This window comes from Cinclus cinclus, chromosome 1, assembly GCF_963662255.1.
Source record: "Cinclus cinclus chromosome 1, bCinCin1.1, whole genome shotgun sequence".
In the NCBI taxonomy this organism is placed as follows: Eukaryota; Metazoa; Chordata; class Aves; order Passeriformes; family Cinclidae; genus Cinclus; species Cinclus cinclus.
This window is the reverse complement of record NC_085046.1, coordinates 68,977,741-69,000,590: the sequence shown is the minus strand read 5'-3', so window position 1 is coordinate 69,000,590 and position 22,850 is coordinate 68,977,741. Positions and strand designations below refer to the sequence as shown.

The window sequence follows — 22,850 nt, the reverse complement described above, 5'->3', positions numbered from 1 at the left end:
GCCTGGTCTGCCCTAGTGCTGTGGTTCCCAGCACAGTTCTGACTATAGCTGAACATGCTGGGTTTAATTAAAGAATGCCGTCTCAATGGAAAATCTTTCATAATTTTCTTGATAAATTAGAGCAATGTGAGGTTTATTTCTATAAAATAATCTTTAATACCATATAGTTTAGCTAAACTCATGTGTTTGCAAATATTTCACATATGGAATGAGTAAATATTGAAAAGTTGTACAAAGTAGTGAAAAAAGGCAATTGTAAAATAAGAAAGAGAGCGAATAAGCAAGATATTAGCAATAACCATTACTAGATATGGGAATATTTGTCACTAGAAGTGATAAAAATTGTTGGGATGCTTTACAATAGAAGACATCCTAATATGATCCTAATAATACTGTTCAGTATGCAGATAGGATCTGCAACATTGTGGATCTCTCTTCTATTCATACCTTTGGTTCCTTTAAACTTTTTCTTTAAACATGTGCAATTTGGGATGTATTTTAATTTTGAAGCTGAAGCATTTGGCATTGGTCTCACTTGTTGGGATTTACAACCCTTGCAGCCTGATGGCTGACAAGGAAGGAAAAGGAGTGTATTGCATTGGTTATGCAAATAGTGGTAAACAAAAGAAATGTTAATCGGAGAGCTCAGGGGGGAAAAGCAGGGGGGAAAACGGATGTGATAAAGTGGAATAGGAATAAACTGTACAGGAGCACACTGAAGAGAAGGCAGAGGGAGGTGATGAGACTACAGACTGAAATAGGAAGAAGTCCTCCATGTAGAAAGTGATTATCAGGTGTTAGCAAATGATACAGAAAAGACAAACTGCAACATGGGAATGATTTAGTTGGTTTTTGGAGGGGTTTTGTTGTTTTTATTTACTTTTTGGGTTATGGTTGGTTTTGAAAGTTCCTTTTGTGGTTTTTTAAAACATTTTTATGGTACTATGTATGTTTAAAATGTGTTTAAAAATTAATTGTAGCTTTTGAACCATTTTGGTGGATGCTTTCAATGTGCTGCAAATGAGATCTTTAAATTAGAGAAAGAAGACCTTGTTAAGTAATGAAAAGAAGAGCTTCAGTACAGCAGTTTGCTAAATTATTAGGCATGCACAGGGACAAAAAAAAAGTTATTCAGACTCAGTAGATAGAAGATTGGAGTTTATTTGGGAGTGACTGAGATTTAAGTGAACAAAAGTTTTGAACTGTGAATTAAGGGAAATATGTAATAGTGGGTCTGACATTCTATTAATAACTAGAGTACTGCCTATAGATATATTGTTGAAGTAACATATATATTCTCAAAATACACACTGGAATTGTCTATTCATATTCAAATGTTGCAAGGATGCAAAAAAGGCAACAATGTATATATAGTCATCCTTATGGCTGTTCTTTTACATAATCAAAATATTTTAAATGTTATATGTATAGTCAATATATTTTAACTCGCATGTATATGTAATGTTCAGGCCATCATCTTTCAGCCTGCAGGTTTAGCAAGTAGCAAGTATACATAATTGCGGATTTATAAGTTCTTCACATTTTTCAAAAATTAATTGCAGTTCCTGTGTCATGTAACTAAGAATCTTATTCACTAATTAAAAAAATCCTCCCACCTCAATCTTCCTGAGTCGAGTGGCACAGAACTGGACACAGCACTCAATGTGTGGCCTCACCAGTGCTGGGTACAGGGGGATGGTCGCTGCCCTGGTCCTGCTGGCCACACAAGTGCTGATACAGGCCCAGATGCCCCTGACTTTCTTGCCCATGTGGGCACATATTGGCTCACATTCAGCTGCTGTCAGACAGTGATCTCAAGTTCTTTCATGCCAGGTAGCTTTACAGCCACTCTGCCCCCAGTCTGTAGCTGCCTAGGGTAGTTCTGACACAAGCAAGGCTCAGCCTTGTTGAACCTCATACAGCTGACTTCAAAACATCAATCCAGCCTGTCCAGATTCCTCTGCAGAGCCTTCCTACCCAGCTTGGTGTCAGCTGCAAACTTATTTAGAATACACTCGATCCTGTTGCCCAGGCAATGATAAAGATACTGAACCAGACTGGCCCCAGTAATGACCCTTGGGGAATCCCAGTAGTGACCATCTAACAACTGGAGGTAACTCCATTCACTACCACTCTCTGGATGTGGCCATCCAGTTTTTAATCCAGCAAAGAGTACACCTGTCCAAGCCTTGGGTTGCCAGCTTCTCCAGGAGAAGTCTTAAATAGACAGCAGGAAGAAAAATGAGTGTGCAGAGTAGTTGTCTCAGTGTGCGAAATGTGGAACTTGGTATGCAATTCTCCCCTTAGCAGCAATTTGGTAGTACTTGGGTTAGTTTTAGCAGCTCAGAGCTGTTACAAAAGCAGGTTGCTAACACAAGATCATTCAGAATTGTATATGGTTCTGGGAGAGATTGTCTCATAGACACTGCTTGAAATATGTTGACGGAAAATTTAGATCTACGTGAGATTTGTGAATGAATTGCTTGTTCTGATGTACCACATACTTCCCCCTCCTGCAAAAAAAAATCTTTGCTTAACCAAGGGATCCCTGACTCCTCTAACTACTATGTCAGAGTAAGAAAATTGATTCTCTGCAAAACAGTAACATCAGTCAGACTTAGTGGTGGTTACAAAATTTTTGAATAGTGTTTGTTGTTTTGCATGTAGCAGAGGTCACCCTTGTGGATCCATCTCGTACATGAAAGCAAAGGCTGACATGCTAAATACATTCCACATACTTCTGTGTCCACCCACTCAATACAGATGCTTCCCTCTTCCCACGCCAGCTTCCAAAACAGTTCATCTGGGAGAAGGAAACAGATGATCTTACGCTGCCATCTAATGGTAAATGTCAGCTTGCCACCACGAGATAGTAAAAGACTTTCTGGAGGCTGAGATGTTTATTTTTAAAAGGCTTGTATGGAAATGCAATAAATTTCATCATTGAATGTGATGGGCGTGTGGAAATTTGATCACAGAGATTTCATGCCAAAAAATTCTGAAAGCTGCAAAAGGCAGTTGCAGTGTAGTCCCAGCTTTATGATATTAAAAAATGAAGAAGCACTTGCTGCTTGTTAGGCTGATGCATCAGCTGCAGCTACCAGCCTGTAATCTCTTAGATCTGTCTTATCACATTCTGCCAGTTCTAAAATACAGTGGCAGCTTTGTTTTCATATTTCTAATTAACCCAATACTACTAGGGAGGAATTGCTGGAGTACACCCTTGTCTTGTTGCTGTTGGAGAGACCTTTGTTAACACCTTCTGATTTGCCGTGTTTAGTCTACACCGGTGTCCCTTACACTGGTCTTTTTGCATGCATTATTAACACAGCACAGCTGGTACAAAGCCAGCTTCAAGGACTCTGACTGGTACCAGACAGAGCAGGGAGTGTACAGCAGCTCTAGCTGGAGCTTGTTTATGCTGGTTGCTATTCGGAATCTCTCTTTATTTAAAGTTGCTCCTTTTGACCTTTTGTAAACTCCTGTGGAACTGAGCTTCAAGTTACCTTTTGGTGGCTGCTTCTTGCTTTGGGATGCAGCTTTAATCTCCAAATATTGTCATATATGATGAAATTACTGCTGTAAGATTCTGAAGTTCTGGGAGCAAAACAAATTCTACAGAAAAATTACTACTTGCTAAACTGTCTTCACTGTCAGGCTTTGTTAATTAGTATCTGTTGTTCTTACTTGGTTGTGGCTCCTTGGAGGCTGTGATTTACCCATTGGAGATTTCCAACTAATCTCGGGAGAATATAAACTCTGCGTATGGACACAAGTTCTGTGGTGGAATTTGTAGGAGCCCATGTATCCTGTACTGTTAAATTAGGTTTATTCCTATTAGGCTATACAGAACTTGAAGTTTGGGGTAGTGCAAGGAGGGACTTTTATTGATGGTCACTTGTGGCACAAGTGAATTGATTGTATTCCGTATGTTTTGAATCCAATGTAAACATGCATGACCCTTACATGGGAGCAAGCACCACTACATATAATGTTGTATGACTCTATTAACTATACTCAAAATGTGTTTGAGGGGAGGGAAAGTGTATAGTGGCTTGTAACCAAATGTATTTTTATTATACTTCTCATTAATATAACAACTATGTGAAATCTCAGGGTTTTTTTGTATTTAAAATTGTTGCTGAAGCATGAATAAGACTATTTTAAAATGTTAAATATGGGTCTAGTACCAGATCTAGTTGTGTTCTAGGTAAAATAGTGTGCCTAGAAGAAAAGTACTAGTATACAAATCCACTACGTGTACCTTTGCTGAAATTGTAAAGGTAGTGTAATACTTAGGGTTGTCAAGGGTGGTGCGTTCTACTCTTCTTTTTCTGAGAGTTTCTGGATTAAGTTTGTGGTTCCCAGTTCCTTTTACAGTGATTAGTTTTTAATAATGATTAAGTATTCTTCATGGAGTGATTCTTGTATAATGAGCAAAGCAACAGAAAAATGATTTATATTTTAATTGCATGTCATCATAATCTAAGCTTTTGCTACTAGTTCATCTTCATCCTGTAATGTTGAAAGAATAAACCAGAAGTACTTTGTCAAGTCACATATGGGCTTGTTTATAAGTAAACAGTAAGCAAGTTTTCATATGAACAACTTCCAAAAACTGACTTATTTAATTTACTAATGGAAGTTAATGAAACAAACTTGTGTGTATGTGGAGTCAGTCTCTTTTTAGATGCATCTGGCCAGACATTCTAGAAATACAGTTACTTTCAGTTTGAGCATTTTAGTGTGCACTTTGTTTTGAAGACAGCTGTAGCAAATTTGTATGGAGCAAGCTGTAGCGTATCTGTTAGTGGGAAAACTACTGGTAAAATGTACAATAAAAATAAGGATACTAAACCATGGAGTGTAACATATTGTTAACATACCTCACACGTTCACATTGATGTTTCTGGTCTGTTGTGACTGTATCTAAAATACATCTGCACAGATAAAGGCATTGTTAATTTATGGTTCTGCACAAATACATCTGCTGGGGAAAAGAAAACAACAAACTCCTAGTAACTTTTCAAGGCAGTCAAACATGAAACTGAAAAAAATTTCCTTTGCTTGTGTCCCTCTTTCTGTAGACAAGATTCATTTGCAGTAATTGATTATAAGTCTTGATCTTTCTATATATATTATAGATTTAAAAATAGTTTCTTTTTTCCTCCTAGGAATTGTGTAGCTCATGCATAGGCTGAAATTGTCATGCATATCCCTTACAAACCTGCAGTAATGAGTAGCATTTGGTAGTGGTATATTTGAATGTGTGTGCTTTTTGTGTTATATCTGTATCTTTTGGTTTTGGAGAACATACATGAACATTCTGAAAATATGAGCGAAATTCCACTTCTGTATTGATTGCATTTACTTAAATACTGCTTGCGCAGAATGTCCAAGTCTCTCCTGGAAACTTAAATTTGTTTTCCTGGTTTTGATTTTTAGCATTAAAAATGCAGCTGACCACAAAGATGTCACCCTGTGTAGATCTAATAGAAATGCTTTTTTGTACAGTTGTACTGTATATCACGTGTGGAGTACTATCCTTCAAGTTTGTGTTCCTACTGGGCACTTTTGACTAATTTGAGGGTAAAATAAATATCTTAAATTGTGTTTAAATGGAGAATAAATTGAAGCTTTCTTCTTACACCCATCAGCATTTTCTGCTTAATGTCACTCATGAAATTTAAGATCATTGAAAATCCTGAATCTCACTACTTAATCTAAAAGTTTTATTTTAACATCGTCACTTTTTCATTGAACTCAGGCAAATGTTGGGACCCTCATTTTTTCTTGCTGCATTTGTTTCTCACAGTGTTTTCCCTAGTGTCTCTACTTTTCCTATCTGTCATCGCTTTTCCTTGCATCTCATTTGATTTTTTTTTTCTGGTTTTTAAAAAGTATTGTTTCATGCCCCTGCTGTAATCAGGTGCTGCTGATGAAAGACTTCTGTGCCATGTCATTATGTACGTAGGTCCTTTGTACCTGCTTGTGCTAATGGCCATTTGGATATGAAAGGAAACTTCCAGGAAACAACTCCTCTTATATAATTGTACTTTTTAATGTGCCTGCCTTTAGATTTGTTTCACTTAATCTGCTGTTTGCTTTTTGTAATAAAAACAGCTTTAACTATCTTGAAACATGTTTAGATTACAGAAAAAACTAAAACTAACAGATCACTGCTTTTGTATCCATTTAAATGACTTTCCATATGTGTTAAATGTCATTCTTATAACTGACTCTGGATTGCTGCTCCCACCCAAGTTTGATCTCAAATACAAAGTATGGCAGATTTTCATTTGCATACAGTATACTTTGTATAGCAAAGCTCATTTAATTTGTGAGTTTCAGAGAGGGACTTCATTGTCTTCTGAGTTGGATGTTTGTGATCCAAAAACGAAATAGTAAAATTTTGGAATAGATGAGAATATCTCAGTTGAAAGGGACGTAAGTCCATCTAACTGACCCATTTAGGGCTGACCAAAAGTGAATTTTTTTGCCACAATTAGTCTCTGAAGATGGGATGCAGCTAGTGGTGAAGATGAGAGGAGGGAGTGCACCTGGTGATATATTGAATGCATGGTGGAATGAATATGGCCAAGTGTTTGGTGTGGGTCCAGACTGAGGGATGAAGGTTGTCATGTTTTCATCAAAAGGTGCTTTAAATATTTTTTATTATGCAGACTTAAAGTGAATAGAATATGTTTTCTGGATGAGGATCTTAGAAACTACTTAGAGGTTTAAAAATGCTGTTGTAAAGAATCTGTTTCCACAAGGAATTGGCTTGCGTGCCTTTGTAAGACTGAATAAAAACTAACAGAACCTGCTGGCTGTCACTTGAGTTAAACCTGTTTTTCCTTTGTTTTTGTGTATGGTGAACAGAACTGTGTTGCAAGAGAATTATTTTAACTCAGTGTTGTACTTTTATCACTGTTTGTATCTCTCATGTTTCTGTGTGACTTCTGCTGCTCAGGAATCAAAAGACAATAATTGTATGTGATCATTTACAAGTTGTCAAACCTCTGATGTCCTGCCATTTTAAAGTTAAATAGAAGCATTTTGTACAGACAAGATTTCTGTCTTATGTATAATAGTGAAATCAAAATGTTAAACTTAGAATAGATTTCAGTCTCTCTCAGTTGTATTACATGTGACTGTAATAGTGGATTTAATTTTAAGGTGAGTTACAAGTTAATGTTCCCATCTTATAGGGAAATGATTTAGTGTTTGTTGTTAGTTTGGGGGTTTTTGTAACTGTTTTATTTGTAAACTGTTTACAAGGCTATGTGTCACTGAAGAAATGAATATTCATTTTTCAGGGGAAAATTTCCTCAAAAAGATTTAGAGTCGCTGTTTCCTGGGATGAGTGCTGATTTCACAAGTGAAAACTTTTCTGCTGCCTGGTACCTGATTGAGAATCATTCAACAACAAGGTTTGTTGCTGTCATATAAGTAATTTTTTTAAATGCAAGTCACTGATGGTATTTCATTATGCAGTAGATGTTTCAATGGCATTTACAGCAATAGAACTGTAGCCACAGTTATCTCTGGTGTTTCTGCTTGGCCTGAAACTTGAATCAACCAGTTTGCTTAATCTGCTTCTGAGAAAGACCTTGTTTTTAACCAGACCTAATTTATGATTTTTTTTTTTATTTTATTCCTGTTCCCCAATGTCAGATGGAAGCTGTCTTTCTTTAAACTTTAGGAATCAAGAAGTTAGCATGGCCTTGAGTGGAAACTCCAGGTGTTAAGTCATGAACAGAGACACGAGTTATGGGCACTGAAGAGACTACTAAAATTGTTAGTCTCAATTAGGTTGTAGCTAATACCTGTGGAAAATGCTACAGTAGCAGAAGATGGACAAGAAAGTAGGATTTTTGAGATAAATCCCTTAAAATTTTGACAATTTAAATTCTAATTTAGAAATACAGTTGATAGTATGTACTTACATGAATGTATTATATAAATGTATTTTTGCATGTATAACTAAGTTCCAAAACTTTTATCTGCTTGTGTTCACGTAATACTGGCAGCCATTTTTAATCCAGAAGATGAACATTTTTTTGTTGTTTCCAGCTAGATACTTTGATTGGTATTTTAAAGGGAAATACCGCTTTACAAATTGTTTTAGTTTTGTTTCCTACTGGTAGAAAAAGGTATGGGTTGCTTCTTGGTTTTGGAGGTGGGAGGATATTTGGTTTTTGAAGCTCCAGAAATAACCATCCTACTACTTGGGAAATACTTACATTTCCTCTCAAAATGATGGCACTTTAAAGGGCCAGAACAGCAGGAGAACATTATTACCTAATAGATATATATTGACAACATCTTTTGAACTCAAGTAACTAAGAGGAATTATTCCAAGGTAATTCTGTCTGTAAGAATCTGATAACTTTGGGGATTGTCAAGTTTTTTTAAAAAAAATGAGGGGAAAATTAAAGTAATAATGTATAAACAGCTTTTGATGTAGGTAATTGTACAAAATTTTCTCTATGTTTGGCCCTTGGACTGTTTCTACTTTGTTGCTCATCCATGTGGGTGCCAGTGACACTGCCCAGAGAGATCTGGAACAGATCACGAGTAATTGCAGACTGGGGGCAACAGTGAAGAATGTGGGAGCCTAGGTATTCCCTTCGATTTATGCGTGAAGGGGAAAGCTTCAGGTAATAGGGATGCATCCTGTAGATTCACAGATGGCTCTACTTCTGCTTTCAAAAGCAGCACTTTTTACTTCTGTAGCCAGATCCATGACTAAAGAACAAAGACTGCTAGTGGGAAATGGAATTTATTTGAAAAAGCGGGGTGGGAGCATCTTTGCCAGCAGGTTTTCACTTTGATGTCAAAAACTTCAAATTCGGAATATCAGGGGATGGTGATAACAGCCTGCAATTGAAGGGTTAAATGAAGGGACAGAGTGCTAGCTATGGGTTCAGTGATGGCACTAGGAGTGCTGTAGGTAGTTAGAAAACTAGCTGGAAGTGTCTAACCTTAAGTGCCTGTACACACTCATGTGCTGTCTGAGAAGCAAGTAAGAGCCAATTAGACAAAAGCACTGGAATAAAGTGAGGTAGCTGATGTACCTAGTATTTTGGGATGTATAGCAAGGGGCCACCTGGAAAAGATACCCAGGAAGGAAGAGGTACTTTACCTTCATGTGAAGAACAGCTGGAATAAATATATGGGCCCTGTTACAGTGCAGGATGGTTGAGATCTTGTTCAGGAGTCTGGAACAGGTGACACTGCAGTCGTTGCAGTGGCATGAGGAAGTGAACAAAATCTTCCTTAAGCTACCTGGGGAAGTTTCCAGAGAGCACACCCCGGTGCTTGTACAAGACTTTAATTTGTCTTTCCTGTCTACATGAGGGGAAGCAATCCCGGGAGGCTTGTGAGGAGTTCTGGGAATGACTTCTGACATAGCTGCAGTGTGAGCCTTCAAGGGTGCTACTCTTCTGAATCTGATTCTTACAGGCAAGGCAGGGGATGTGATAACCAGTGGCTGTAGCAATTGTGAAATAGTTAAATTTGAGACAGAAAGGGGTGTGGGAAGGCAAGCAGGAGAGTACGCACCTGGGATTGGAAAGCAGTCATACAGAAGACAGTCCAGTGTTTGTAAAAGTTTACTGTCCAGTGCAAATCATCTTCTGGGCTGTATCAGCAGCAACATGTTAGGTAAGGTATGGAGATGATTATTCTGCTTGGCATTGTTAAAGTTGCAGTTGAAGTGCTCTGCCCAGCTATGACCACTGCTTTAGGAAATATGTGAGAGCTGAGCCACAAGCTCAGGAGTGGATAAATGTCAGTGGCTATACAGCTTGAATGAGTTAAGTGCTTTTAGAAAAAAAAAAAAGAAAGCATTTTTAACACTTTTTTCTATTATCAGCTTAAGTACTTCATCCATTTTACTGAAAAAAAAATCCATTGATTTGTGTCTTTGCATGTCAACAGTTTCAAGTAATGATCTTCTCCATCCAGTGGAATAAAAAGTGTTGATTTGTACTTTTAAATGAAATCTGGAGGTTATTTGTGTATTAACTCCATTTATATTGGTTTATAAAATCTGAATCTTAGTATTGAAGGTCCATGAGCAGTGTAAAACTCAACAGGAATAGGATGGGGTGATCCCAGTCATGTTTTGAATCTAACTATAAGCATCTCTTTAAATAAAGAAGCAGCAAAATTGTTTTGTTCGTTTACTTTTTCTTCCCAATTCAAAATCTATAGTCTTAAAAATATTCTGGAATTGTATAAATATCTGCCCCATATAATTTGTGCTGTTTTTCTGGAAACACAGTAATGGTTTAAGTTCTTGTCCTCTACATAACCTAGCTATTGGAAATGGTAAATGTGTGGTGCACTGACATTTTGGTTGGCTTATGTCTGTTTCTTCCTTGAAGGACATTCTTTTTAAGAAATCAATATAACATCCTTTTCCTTTAATCCTGGAAATACCCTCTTAAATATAAATAAACTATTTTGACACACTGATAGATCATCAGATAACATGAAACAGTGCCTAAAAGGAGAACTGTACAGATTTTTGTTATTTGTTATTGAAAATGCTGCTGGTAAGTACTTCTCATGTGCCCTAGTGGACCAATCCAGGTAATGAGTAATGTTATTTCTGTCCAGCAGATGGAAACAGAAAATTAGGCAAAATGTTGTGACATAATCAGTATAAAAAGGAAAGTGCTTTTAAGTGCACCAGTGTGCTTTGTCTCCCAGCAGGTGGTGATAGCCTTCTCATTGCCTGGGCTAAAAATTGGTTTGTTCTCTTAATGTGTCTGTTTGTGCCAGCTCTTTTTAAAATGGGCAAAAGATTGATGGAATTATATTGTGTTTTAGTTTTGTACCTTGTTGATTCCCTCACCTCACAGAGGTGTAGAGCAGTTTTTTGGGTTTTTTTTTCTTTTGGTATTAGGGAGACTGCTTTGGCCTGTGGCTAGGAAGAAAGACTTTAAGGATGAAAATTATGTCCTATATTTGTATTTCTGAGCTTTTATATGGTGATGTTTCTTAGTTAATCAAGTAATATAACTACTGAGGTCATATTAATCATCATCAACAAAAAATTATCTACAATTAATGGAGATTTATTCACAACATAAGACTTCTCAATTATTTGAAGGTGCTTGCAAAAAATAAAGATGTGAAATCAAATCTAAACTGGCAGAAATTAAGAAATATTATGAAACTAAGATAAAAAGAAAGCCACCATACCAACAACAGTGATGAGTTGGCAGTTAATATTGCCCTATGAAATGTCTTTCAAAAGTATTTCAGCAGATTGCATATAAAAAACCATACCTTTATAAAGCAGGAGTCTGGTTAGCTTTTCTTTATTTTGCACTATTATGGTATTCAGTTTTGAACTGTATCAGTTCTGAACTTTTGTCCAAACCAAAATAAAAATACTGAATGAATTCAGAAACAACAGTGGAAAAGGATTGTGAGTAAAGCTGCAGTGTTAAACAAATGCCATTATTAGTGAGATTTCTAACATCTCACTAGTTAATCTACTGTGTACTAAGTATAGTGAATTCTACTGTCATCGATTTAATATACTGCAGACAGTTAAGTAAGAGCAATGTTGCATGTTTAATAGAAACATCTTGACTAGTTTGTATTATAAAGAAGTCTCTTCCATCATAAGTGATAGGAGCCCTCTGTTTAGGGTTGAAACGAAATAATTGGGATCTTTGGACTAAGAATAAACTCTGATTATTGGAAAGCACACTCATTAGCAATTACTTCAGCCTTACTAGTTTTTCTGAAAGGAAGTGGCTTTATTTTCCAAGTAGTTTGTTCTGTTTATTTATTAGCTGGCTTTATTGTTTGAATGTCTCTGAGGTTTTCTTGTTTGTTTTCAGTTTTGATCAGCTCAAAACGGCTGTTGTGAATTTGAAGAAACAAGCCAATAAGAAAAATGAAGGGAGTCTAGCGTATGTGAAAGGAGGTCTCAGCACATTTTTTGAAGCACAAGATGCTTTGTCAGGTAAAGATGCTCTGCATTTACTAAGTATAGTATAAAAAGAAAATACTTAAGTGCATATATGGTTGAATTTAATAATTAAAAAAATATTGTTTCTCTTCACAGTCTGTACTAAAATTGTATAATGAGCCCACAATCTGTGTTGTGTTGATCACAGGCTAGAACTGATTGATGTGGTTTATTTGCAAAAGATGTCACCAGCTGTATCTTACAGGAATTGAAGGCATTTGATCTAATTGCTTAGACCACAAATGCAAGAAAGAGAAGTGTTAAACTGGAGTTAATATTAAGATGACTTGGAAACTGTGGCAACAGAAAAAAAACTTGATTTTCATGATGCCTTATTCAATAGTCAGATGGTAGTATTTATATGAATATCCAGACACTTGTTGCTTTGGGAAATCAGAGAGTTTTTCTGTTCTGCTTGCCACTGGGAGAATGCAGCACACCAGTGAGAGTACAGTAGTTGTTTTTTATATGTATATTTATTGTATATCTATACACACACAGACACACTCTTAAAGCATCAAATGTCTTGCAGGTCAAACCTCATTGTAGGCTACTGTAGTCCTGTCTAGTGAGGCTGTGGTCTGGATAAGACAGCAGCAGTGCACAGGAAACCATCCCCGACAGGTTTGTTTTTTACCACTATGCTGATATCCATCCTGGTCATTGACCCCTTTGGTCAAAATCTGACTAGGTTCAATAACAAAAGTATTAAAGAATTTAGCAGAAAACCTGAAGAATTTGGTGGTATTCATAGGAAAATACTCTAAGAACCATTATTTGCCGTTCTTTCACCTTTTTAAGCTGAGTTTTCACTAAATATGAGGAAAAGTAACAGGCTTTAGTGTCCTTACACATCTTGAAAATATAGAAATCCTTTTTTTTTTCTTAAATTGTCTCAAACATAATCCCAAATAAATATTGAAATGTGGCTTGTTTTTTGCTTTGCATATGGAATATCAGATACTCTAAAAGAGTGAGAGTTCTGTTCTCAATGATCTCTGTTCCTATAGATAAAAAGTAGTGCTAACAGATTTATTTTTTTTTTTTTGATCAGCAAATACTTAGTAGGATTTGAAGAAAGATAAGGCAAACCATGAATGTTATGAGGTTTTAGAAAAGCTGTGCACAACAGAGTAATTTTCTTTTGTTCCACCTCTTAGTAGCATTTTGCCTTTGGAGACTGATTTCCTGATAAACGAGGAGGCCATTGAGCAAGTAGTGATGTGAGAAATATTAATAAAATAATGGTAGAGAAAGCAACCTAATTTATTTTATTAACTACTGTAGTCTCAATTTTAAAAAAATTATAAACTGCAACATTGTTTTGCATCTTTTACCTTTATCAGTGTTTTTTGTTGCCTAAAAACAGGGTTTATCAGTGCAGTTCTTTACCTAAATTATGTCTTTAACCTTGAGATGACTCAAGAGGTTCTTGATGTCACTTTTTGTCTGTAACCAAAATGGCTTGGCCTTGTCTTCCCCTGAGTGATCTCCCTTTGGTGCTCAAAAGGAAGCAGACTTTCAGCTTATACAGTGAATTAAAGTGGTATAATGAAAGAATGGCCTTGGTGCTGTTGTAAAAGAAGATTAGAGACTTAAAGCCTCAGTCTTAAAAATTCAAAACTGTAACACTGAAGTTCAAGGGCAACATCAATATAATACTTAGTTTTTAAATTGTGAACCCAGATTCTTTATGCAGTATAGGTCACAGATGGCTTCTGTAACATTTTAATACACATTTCTCTGTTGAAATGTCATATTAAATGCATGTGCAAAAGGTTTGTTGCTTCTTTTCAATTGATAAACCCACTCTTACTGCATATGAATTTTAGTTTTGAATTAAGAGCTACTTATTTGCCTGTTCTTCCTCCTTATGCAGGATATTTTTGAGGGAGTGTAGCTGGAAAAATTGCATTACTTTTTAAAGACTTGAACTAGTGATAGGTACAATCAACTGTTAAGTTGGATGTGGATTCCAGTAGAAAAAAAGAAAAAAAAGGACTTCTCTGATGCCATCATCCAGCTCTAATGCCAGATGTCAAAGCTTTTTCCAGAACATTTGATCACTGCAGTTTTCTCAAATGAAAGATGCTGAGAATGAAGAGTAAGCATTGTTAGCATTGTTCTAGAGAAACAGCTCAGATGCAGATTTAAAAAAACCAACAACAAACCACCAAAGAAAAACCCCCAAGCAAACAAATCCCCCATTAATTCTTCAGCACGCAGTTATGAAAACCAAGCTTTTTAACAGAAGAACATTAAATTAAAAATATATTCTTGTTAGACAGTGGTTGTGCAAGATGATGGAATGGCACTTTCCTGCCCTTATACATGTAAGGGTGAATTCTTATGTCTTTTTTTCTCCTTTAAAAAAGTGCAGCTAGAATTTGTATGCATTTCAGCAAGGCTGCATGAGGAGTAATGTATATTTGAAAGCTGAACAACTGTTTCAGCCCAAACTCTTAGGGACATAGCCATTATTCTGCAAACTTCTGTTATTTGATGCTGAGCATACAACTGTCACAGGTGAAAAGTGACTCAAGGGAAAACCCTTACTGAATACATTTTGTCTGTCTTCCAATATGATTTAAATTTTCTGAGTTGGTTCATTTCAGTGTAGCTATTTTTTAACTCTCTTGCTTTGGGAAGATTTCTAAAATCCAGTTTATTTTCTAAAGATACAGGGTTTTTGAGGGCAAAAACTTGGACTCTCAATTTTTTCCCTTCAGATATCTTAGAACACATCTTCTAATCCCAGCAGCTATACTTCATAAATTATAGGTCTGTTGCATTGTAGATATAGAATGGAGCTACTGGTGAGCAGTTATTTCTCTTAAGGCTCCCTAAATTAGTATAGAATAACTTTTCGTGGGTATAACACTTGCTTCTCTAGCTACTTTGTTCTCCTCAGCAGCTTTTATTCACGCTTTTTAAAACTCGTATGCATTTAACAATGTTTATTAGAAATATGTAACCTTGATTAAGGAAAACCTGCATTACTGATCATTCTGAAGCTTTTGTCATTAGTTAGGACTGGTAAATTCTGTCTGATCTTAAGTGTACTGTCGGACGTTATTGCAGATTTAAATGAGTGTTAATATTTTCATAAATAAGCAATGGAAAGCATAAAAAGCAGTCTTAAGATGTTTATTGTATTTTATTATTCAGAGGCTGTTTACTAAGAAAATAAGAGCTCAAATAGACCAGAACCCTTCCTTGTTTGGTTTAATTTCTGGGAAAATAGAATAGCCTTATCAGATGCCCGTGTCTCTGCCTGTTTTGTTGGCTTGGCTGACAGTTTGACAGTGACTCTGCAGAGATGATGTTCAACAGGAAGTTTGTTTCATCAGCTGAATGGAGTGGTAAACTGAGATGAGGGGAGCAGGGTTTATCTCAACTTGACCCACTTGCCAGTGTCGGGGAGTTCAGCTGGTTTATTTCCTGTAATTCTGATTGCAACTTAGGAAGTAGCATTCCTAAAAGGGTGGCTGTTTATACATTTGTCGTTTAGACGTATTTTATAGTCATGATCAAATTGGGTCCCACACAGAAGTTGCTAGGAAAGTTAGAAAATTAATTTTCTGTCAGTATATTTTTTTCTGAAATGCTCCTTGCAATGAACCTAAGGCTGCAGTTTCTTCTTATTAAAACAAAAGGAAAAAATTAAGGAAATTACTACTTCAGTCACTCACTCATACAAAAATATGTAGCTGTGACATCTCTATTGGCAGGTAAAGAAGATGCTGTAATGTCTTTAAAACAAAGGTATCATGAACAAATGTGAGGTTTAGATTTGGCTCTCTAGTTTTCCATGGCAACAATTTTTTTTGCAATTACGACTACAAACATATTTTTCATAATTTTCAGGAAGTCTGTACAAAAGAAGCAGTGCTGGCTATTACAGCACTGTTCCTTTTTTCCCTTTCCCGCTCCTGTTCAGATATGTGGAATACCTGCATGACAGGGACCTTGGACTACATAGTTGGCCTTTTGTCTGCTACCTTTCTTAATACATAAGCTAGGATAGTATGATTGAAATTAAATTACCTGGCTAAAAGGACCCCAATCTGGCCAACGCCTGTTTTTTTTGATTTGGTTTTGGTATTTTTCTTCCTATAGATTATTTTTACAGTTCATTCCCTAAGGCTTATTCTAGAATGAGCATGTTAGTGATCCAGGATTGGATTCAGGCTGAATAAGTCTCTGCTGCTGCCATTATGTCTGTTAAACTCATTTTCTCTGAAAGTAAAATGAAAAATATCACCTGAGCTATATTCAATTGTGAGTCAGACTGGAAATTTGAGAAGCTAAAAACTGATGCTAGTCTGTCATAAATGTGTCCCTTCACTTCAGACTTTCAAGGAGTTTTGTTATGTTTGAATTTGAAGAGATTAGCGATTCTGTTTGCAAACTAGATTGATGATTAATTTTGAAATGGTTTTCTTTTGTCCAATTAAATGCTATTGCATGACTGCTTTTGCTTGGTAGTGTGGCATTGGGATGGTATATAAGATTTTGCTGTTGTCACGTTGCTGTTTTGTAACAAATCTATTTCACCCTTTTGCTTTACTCTCGAGTGTATTTTTTCAAATAGTATGAATTTGTTAAGTCTATGAGTTTGGGTAAATCAAATTCAATTATATTATTGCTACCTAAATGTGCAGGTGACTTGAAATGGCTGACATAGCTCTGTTTCTAATTCTCTGTGTGATGTATGTCTGTTAATGTTATCTTCCTCATCCTGCTTCAAGTGATAGAATATTGTCTTTGTAAGGTAAGAACAGTCTGCTGTTACAACCAGTGATTTTAAGATTATAATTTCTAGAGCATAAGGAAGAATAGGGCCATGGAAACAAACTGGAAGAATAAAAAAATCGTGCTGCGTGTATTGAATACATAACTGAGAGCATATCAGTCATTTCAGAGTTCCCCTGCATGTGTGTGCTCCATAGTAGGTGCAAGTTAGATTATTTCAAGTTAAGAATTATGATCATGCCTCCATGTAGTCATCATGAAACAATAGCTGGTGTGCTGTCTACTCACTGCCAGCTTTCCAACTGGGTCCTCCTATCTGAATACTTGAATCATCCTTGTGCTACCCTTAGAGACAAAAGCTGAATGAGAAGGATAAGTACTACCATTGCGTCATATTTTGTTGCTACCCTTATAGGCCTTCTTAGCATTCAAAATGAAAAAAATAGATGTGCTAAATTAGGCATTCTAAAAATAGCCATACTAAATAAAACTTAAATTAATTTTGCTTGTTGGAAATTTGTGTTCTGATCTTTCAGCACTAGATATCAAGAGGGACATTGAAATGGGAAATCTGAGAAAAAGATGACCTGACAAAGGGGTTCCCTAAAATATCTTAAGCGGTGGTAGATAGTTTAGTCTTGGGTGAATGCTTCCTCTGGTCAATTTTTGTAGTAACCAACTGTTACCTTAATGCAACTTAATAAAAGCAAAAGTTATCACAATTGGCAAAAGGCTCAAACTTTCCTTTCATGCTGGTCCTAGCATGGCATTGTGTAGGGAGTTGTGGCTTTTTTGTTTGTTTGTTTGTTTGTTTTTGGTGGGGTTTTTTTGTTTGGTTGGTTTTTTGTTTTGTTTTGTTTTTGTCTCAAGCAAGAGAAAATCTGATTAGAAAATGTGGGAAACAGCAGGAATTGTCACATAACATAATGAAAATTCTCTGCCCAAGCCTGTACCTGCTTTTATGCCGACTGGTCATGTAGCTTCTTCATCACTTATTGTTGTAGAGATGTGAGCTAATTACTAGCAGAATTTCTCCAGAGGGATACTGTTTTGGTAGTTTATAGTTACTGTGTGGCTGTCATATTTTATTAACTTGTTTTTTTTTTTCAGGTAAGTTAACTTTTTTTCTTGAATTTGAAAAATAGTAAAGCATGTAGAAAAAGTAATAAGGTTTGCAATTTTGCAGTTTTCAGACAGCAAATTCTGCAATTGACTGCAAGTGTGCAAAAATGTTACCTATGATTAAATTTGACCCAGACTTATCCTGGCAAGCCATAAAACCAACTTAATTTCATGCTACATTATTGCATTTTGATTTCCATACCATCTTTTAAATGCAACATTTAAAAGCGGCATTTATTTTTACTATTTTTACCTTTCACAAATGCAAATGGTTAGTGCCAGTAAAGAGAGGATAGCGTGTTCTGTCCTCTTTAATTCTGAAGTGTTCTGGCAAAGGCCTGGATCCAGTCCTGGAATTTTTAGTGCATCCACAGGCAGAATAATAAGCCACATTTTTCTGTCAATTTCCAAGATATTTGCCCAGAGATATCAGACTTACTTTAATGTAAGTCCATCTGAGAGCAAGTAGTCTGGTCTTATAATGTTTTTAGACTAAAATTTTTGGGGTTTATATATCAATAAAGCCTCCCTTCCTAGCACTGTGCTTTAATTACCTTAAAATGTAATTTTAAGTCTGTCCATTTTCTTTCATTTTTTTCCACTCTGTTGGGTAAACAGGCTTGAAGAAGTAAATGCTGGAGAAGCAAAACACAAAAACGTAGCTGAAGACAATACTGCATTTAGTTTAGTATTTTGTCATTTTTGCTAGGATTGATAATGTTAACCAAAACAAAGCCAGGTTTGCTTTGCCAATAGAAAATTGTCTAGAATTCTCAAAGGGCACTGCAGGAGTGACCAAACCAAACTTCACTTAGCGCTATTAACTAATGACCATAGGGAAAAAAATTCTTTTATTTTCTTAGAGTAATATATTAAAGAGCTTTGTTCATGGCATGCTGTCTTTATTTCTTTCCTCTTTATATGCAGCCCTGCAGTCCTGTTGAATCAATTCAGAACAATTTTTACCTTACATAGGGATACTGTCTTCATCAATAAATCCCTCTTATATTTTGCTAAAATTACAAAAAATAGTTAATCTTCCAATAAAGAAAACCAAAGGCATTTTTATTCATGCATTGGGCATGAATCCTGGCAGTGTTCTAACATGTGTTCTTCATTCCTGCATTACTGTTCTTTGGTGCCAGGTTCTTAGCTACCACATCAGATCATCAGAAATATTTTGCTGAGTCAGCCTTGACCTTGTATTTTTCTCCCTCCTGTTTTTTTTGCATCTGACTAAAAGGATGTGATTTATTTCAAGTACTTTTTTTCTTTAGCTGCATTTCTGTGCAAATGACTAAGATTTTCAGATATGCCAAATGCATTTATAGCCATCCCTTAGTCAGAAAATGGTAGAAGATGTTAGTCTGTGTTGCTTTGAGCCAAGAGTTAGGCCGAGGAACTTTAGGGAATGCCACACCTGGTGCCTATCTCAAAATATGTTTTAAAAATATCCAATGAGGAAATCAAGATTTACATGATATTGAACTGGTCAGCAATTAATTTTATGTAATTAAAAGTTCCAAAATGCTATATTTTAAAAACCTCTGAGGCAGTATATAACTTAGGTTTTTATTTATGTCTCTTTTTAAAGTATTTTTCGAAAGTTTATCTTATAGAATGATTTCAAAATATGTGAATTAAAATCATTACAGTTTGATGTGATTCCAACACTGTGCTTTTAACGTTTAGCTTTAAAATGTCCATTTATGTTGTGGCTGTTCTGCTGAGCTTGCTTTTCAGTATGTAACATTAATTGCACTACAGTAATCGGCTGCCTCTGACTGACAATGATGTATAGAAATGAAATAATGACAGTAGAGCCACTAATGTTTTTGTTACAAAATTGTATAAGTATTCTTGTTGGTAAGTGCTGTCCACAATGCACACAAAATATGTGTGACAGTTAACAACATACCATCTTTTAAGATAGATATCTCTCCTTAAAATATGCAAGAATCTGGTAGTTTTAGTTCATTTCATTTATTGTCTTAAGAATTATGGTGTCCTAATTAGATGTTTTTTTCCCTTCTGATGACTTTAAGAATGAAAATTGAGTTGCTCTTGTATTTTCATGTAAGCAAGACTTCCTGTAATTCTTTGTGTAGGATCAAGGGATTGAAGGGTCAAATTTGGATGTGTCAGAATAATGTAATTTTCCTTTTTTTTTTTTTTTTTAATATATTGCACTCTGGTGTTACTCACATGTCTCCTCTATCTCCTCCCAATGAAAATTCCTCATTTGAAAGAGGCTGGAGGTTATAAAGGGCCATCCTGTTTCAGAATAGCCACCCTCACTCACTCCTTGCAGTAGGACTGAGGCCACAGGGCTCCTGTCCTTGTTCACTTGTTAGCTTGCATCTACATGGCATGGCCAAGTAAGGATGGCACTGGAGAGGAAACCAGTTGGCCATGACACCTCTGTTTGTATGGTATGTGCAGCTTATGGCAATATTTCAGACCTAGCTCAAATTTCACCCAGTGGATTAAATTCCAGATATCTCTTTCAGCACATCAGGTGCTATCAGGTGTAGTCTTGGAGTGCTTCTTGTAGTGTTGTTTCACCTTGAAAGAATTCAGTTGAGGAGTTCAGGTTGCTCTGCCACACAAACCAGAGCAAGATAAGATGGAGCAATTGAGAGGCTGCATTCAGAACTGTGTCTGTGTTTTGAACTAAAATATATCATTACTTGCTTTATTCAAAGCACTGGTATCACTGTTTTCAAGGGTAGCTTAGCCTCACTCCATTCTACTGAGAACCAGCGGAAAGCGGTGGGAGGTTTTTTTAAGCCTCAAATATATCTAAAGCAATAGGAGCTGATGGCCATTTCATAGAGCAGATTAGCACGTTAACAGATTAAAAATTTAAAAGGAAAATCATATTTTATATGTGCTGCATATATACAGGAATAATACCATAAAAGAGAAATGCTGATTGTTCTGAACAGTAGAAGAAGGAAGGAGGGCTGTGTAAGAGAGGCAAAATAGAAGAAAGGAGTACCTACACTACATTCACTGTTCATATTTTCAGAGTGAAACAGTGTTATCAAGCTGTGCTGTTAAGTCTCCCCCTCCCTGAATTAATTATTAGAGTAAATATTATTCAAACAATAATTAAATTATCAGTATCTTTTTATAGTATATTGTTAATATATAATTATTAATGCTATTATATAATTAACATTATTAATATAATGTTAAAATTATATAATTACTACTTCTTTATCATTTTATTTTGTTATTAATAATTTGTTATTATTATATTCTTATTAACTCTTATTAGTTAAAAGAGTAAATTATACTGAAAGAACAAATTAGTGCTGGTACTGTGCATTTCCACCTCCATTACTAATACCACACAGAAATAAGAGTTTGGGATTTTGGCATTTTAGGACTGGAGGAAAAATAGCATCTTCAAAAAAAAAAAAATAAAGCAATCTCCCCTCTGTTTTCCTGCTGTTTTGAACAAAATTACACAGAAGCGTTGTGATAATGGTTAATGCTCCAATAAACTTTTAAATTTTAGGAGTGCCTTTTATAGATGAAAAAAAAAATGATGGGGGAATGTTCTAGCACTTGATTTTGGGATCATCCAGATACCCAGTGACTCTCTTTCTTTAGAGAAAGAGAAAACTCTTTAATTATTGGCAATTTCTTTTTCTTTTGACATCAGTGATTTACAAAGCAGAAGTATTATGAGTTTAAATAGTACTTTTCAAAATGCAAATTTAAATTACTACCTGTACAAGATGGCTAATTTAGATTATAATAGCTAATAGATTATTCTGTCCATATGTTTATGGGGTTTTTTTCTTTAAGCATTACTGTCTTATTCAAGAAAATGCAGGAAGTCAATGTCAAAGTAATGGTTAAAATTCTGCAGTGTCTGGCTGTAAGCCCTGTCCTCCACTAGACTGCTGCCATGAAGCATGTTTGTATTTTTTTGTGTCTAAAAAGAAATATAGCACTTTATTTTTAATTTTAAAAATGTTTAGAAGTGTCACTTTGATGTAATGTGTTCCCACCTATTAAAACGTTCTGCATTTTAACTAGACACTTTATTCCAGCAATCCATCAAAAACTGGAAGCGGATGGAACGGAAAAAGTGGAAGGATCCATGACGCAAAAACTGGAGAATGTACTGAACAGTAAGTTTTGTCCTTCCAGCAGCAACTATTTATGGACTTTGGACTTTCTAACACATTTTAATATTTTCCTAATGTTTCCTGCTGTAGAAAGTAGAAAACAGCCTGTTATCCCTTCCCTGTTTGGTGATAGTGGTTCCAGGGTGTGATAATGCATTTTTTGAAATAAGTAGCAGGGACTGCCACGACTTGTGGCTATGTTTATGATAACAAATATCAAAATAAAGATGTTCTAAAATGTTTACTTCAGATTAATTTTGGTGGCATCACAATTTTGAATGGATGAGGAAAACAGAGTATTATATGGATAGACAAAACTGTGAAAGGATGAGCTGAGCTAAATACCAGGATTGTATGACATTCAAGTAAAGGCAGGAAAAAAACCCAATTATAAGATGCTTGCAGTAACAAGGTCTATTGACAGGATCTTTCTCACTTAATGTGCTGGCATTTAGATTATTTGGCATGAGCCTTCTTTCTAGAAACCTTGAAAAGCTGTCAGTACTTTGTTTTCTCTTTCTCTGTATAATCTGTAAGGTTGCATTGAGATAGATGGCTTGAATTTGCTGCAGTTTGGTATGTGCTTCATCAGATCAAAAAGTTACTTTTTTCTTTTTTTTTTTCCTTCTCTTTTTAAATTCTGGGACTTCTGCCAAGATAATTTTACTTTGTTTCATTGTGATTTTTTTCACAGAGGAAGGGATGTTTCCCTTAGTGCTGTATCAATAAGCAGGAATGACATGCAGATAGCTGACTCAGTGTTGGAAAGTCTGAGTGTGTTTTATGAAATCAAGAAAGTGACATGGAAGTTCACTGTTTTTCTTCTCTTG

The 22,850-nt window shown here is 35.7% G+C and overlaps 1 protein-coding gene across 1 annotated transcript in view; it reads left to right on the top strand.

The window, feature by feature from the left end:
• The window catches only part of EXOC2 (exocyst complex component 2), a 123,543-nt gene that overhangs the window by 22,016 nt on the left and 78,677 nt on the right, over positions 1-22,850 (top strand). The window contains exons 5-7 of the mRNA XM_062499341.1: positions 7,320-7,433; positions 11,868-11,992; positions 21,943-22,023. Of these exons, the coding sequence (XP_062355325.1) occupies positions 7,320-7,433; positions 11,868-11,992; positions 21,943-22,023 (320 nt within the window). The remainder of the gene's footprint in view (positions 1-7,319; positions 7,434-11,867; positions 11,993-21,942; positions 22,024-22,850) is intronic.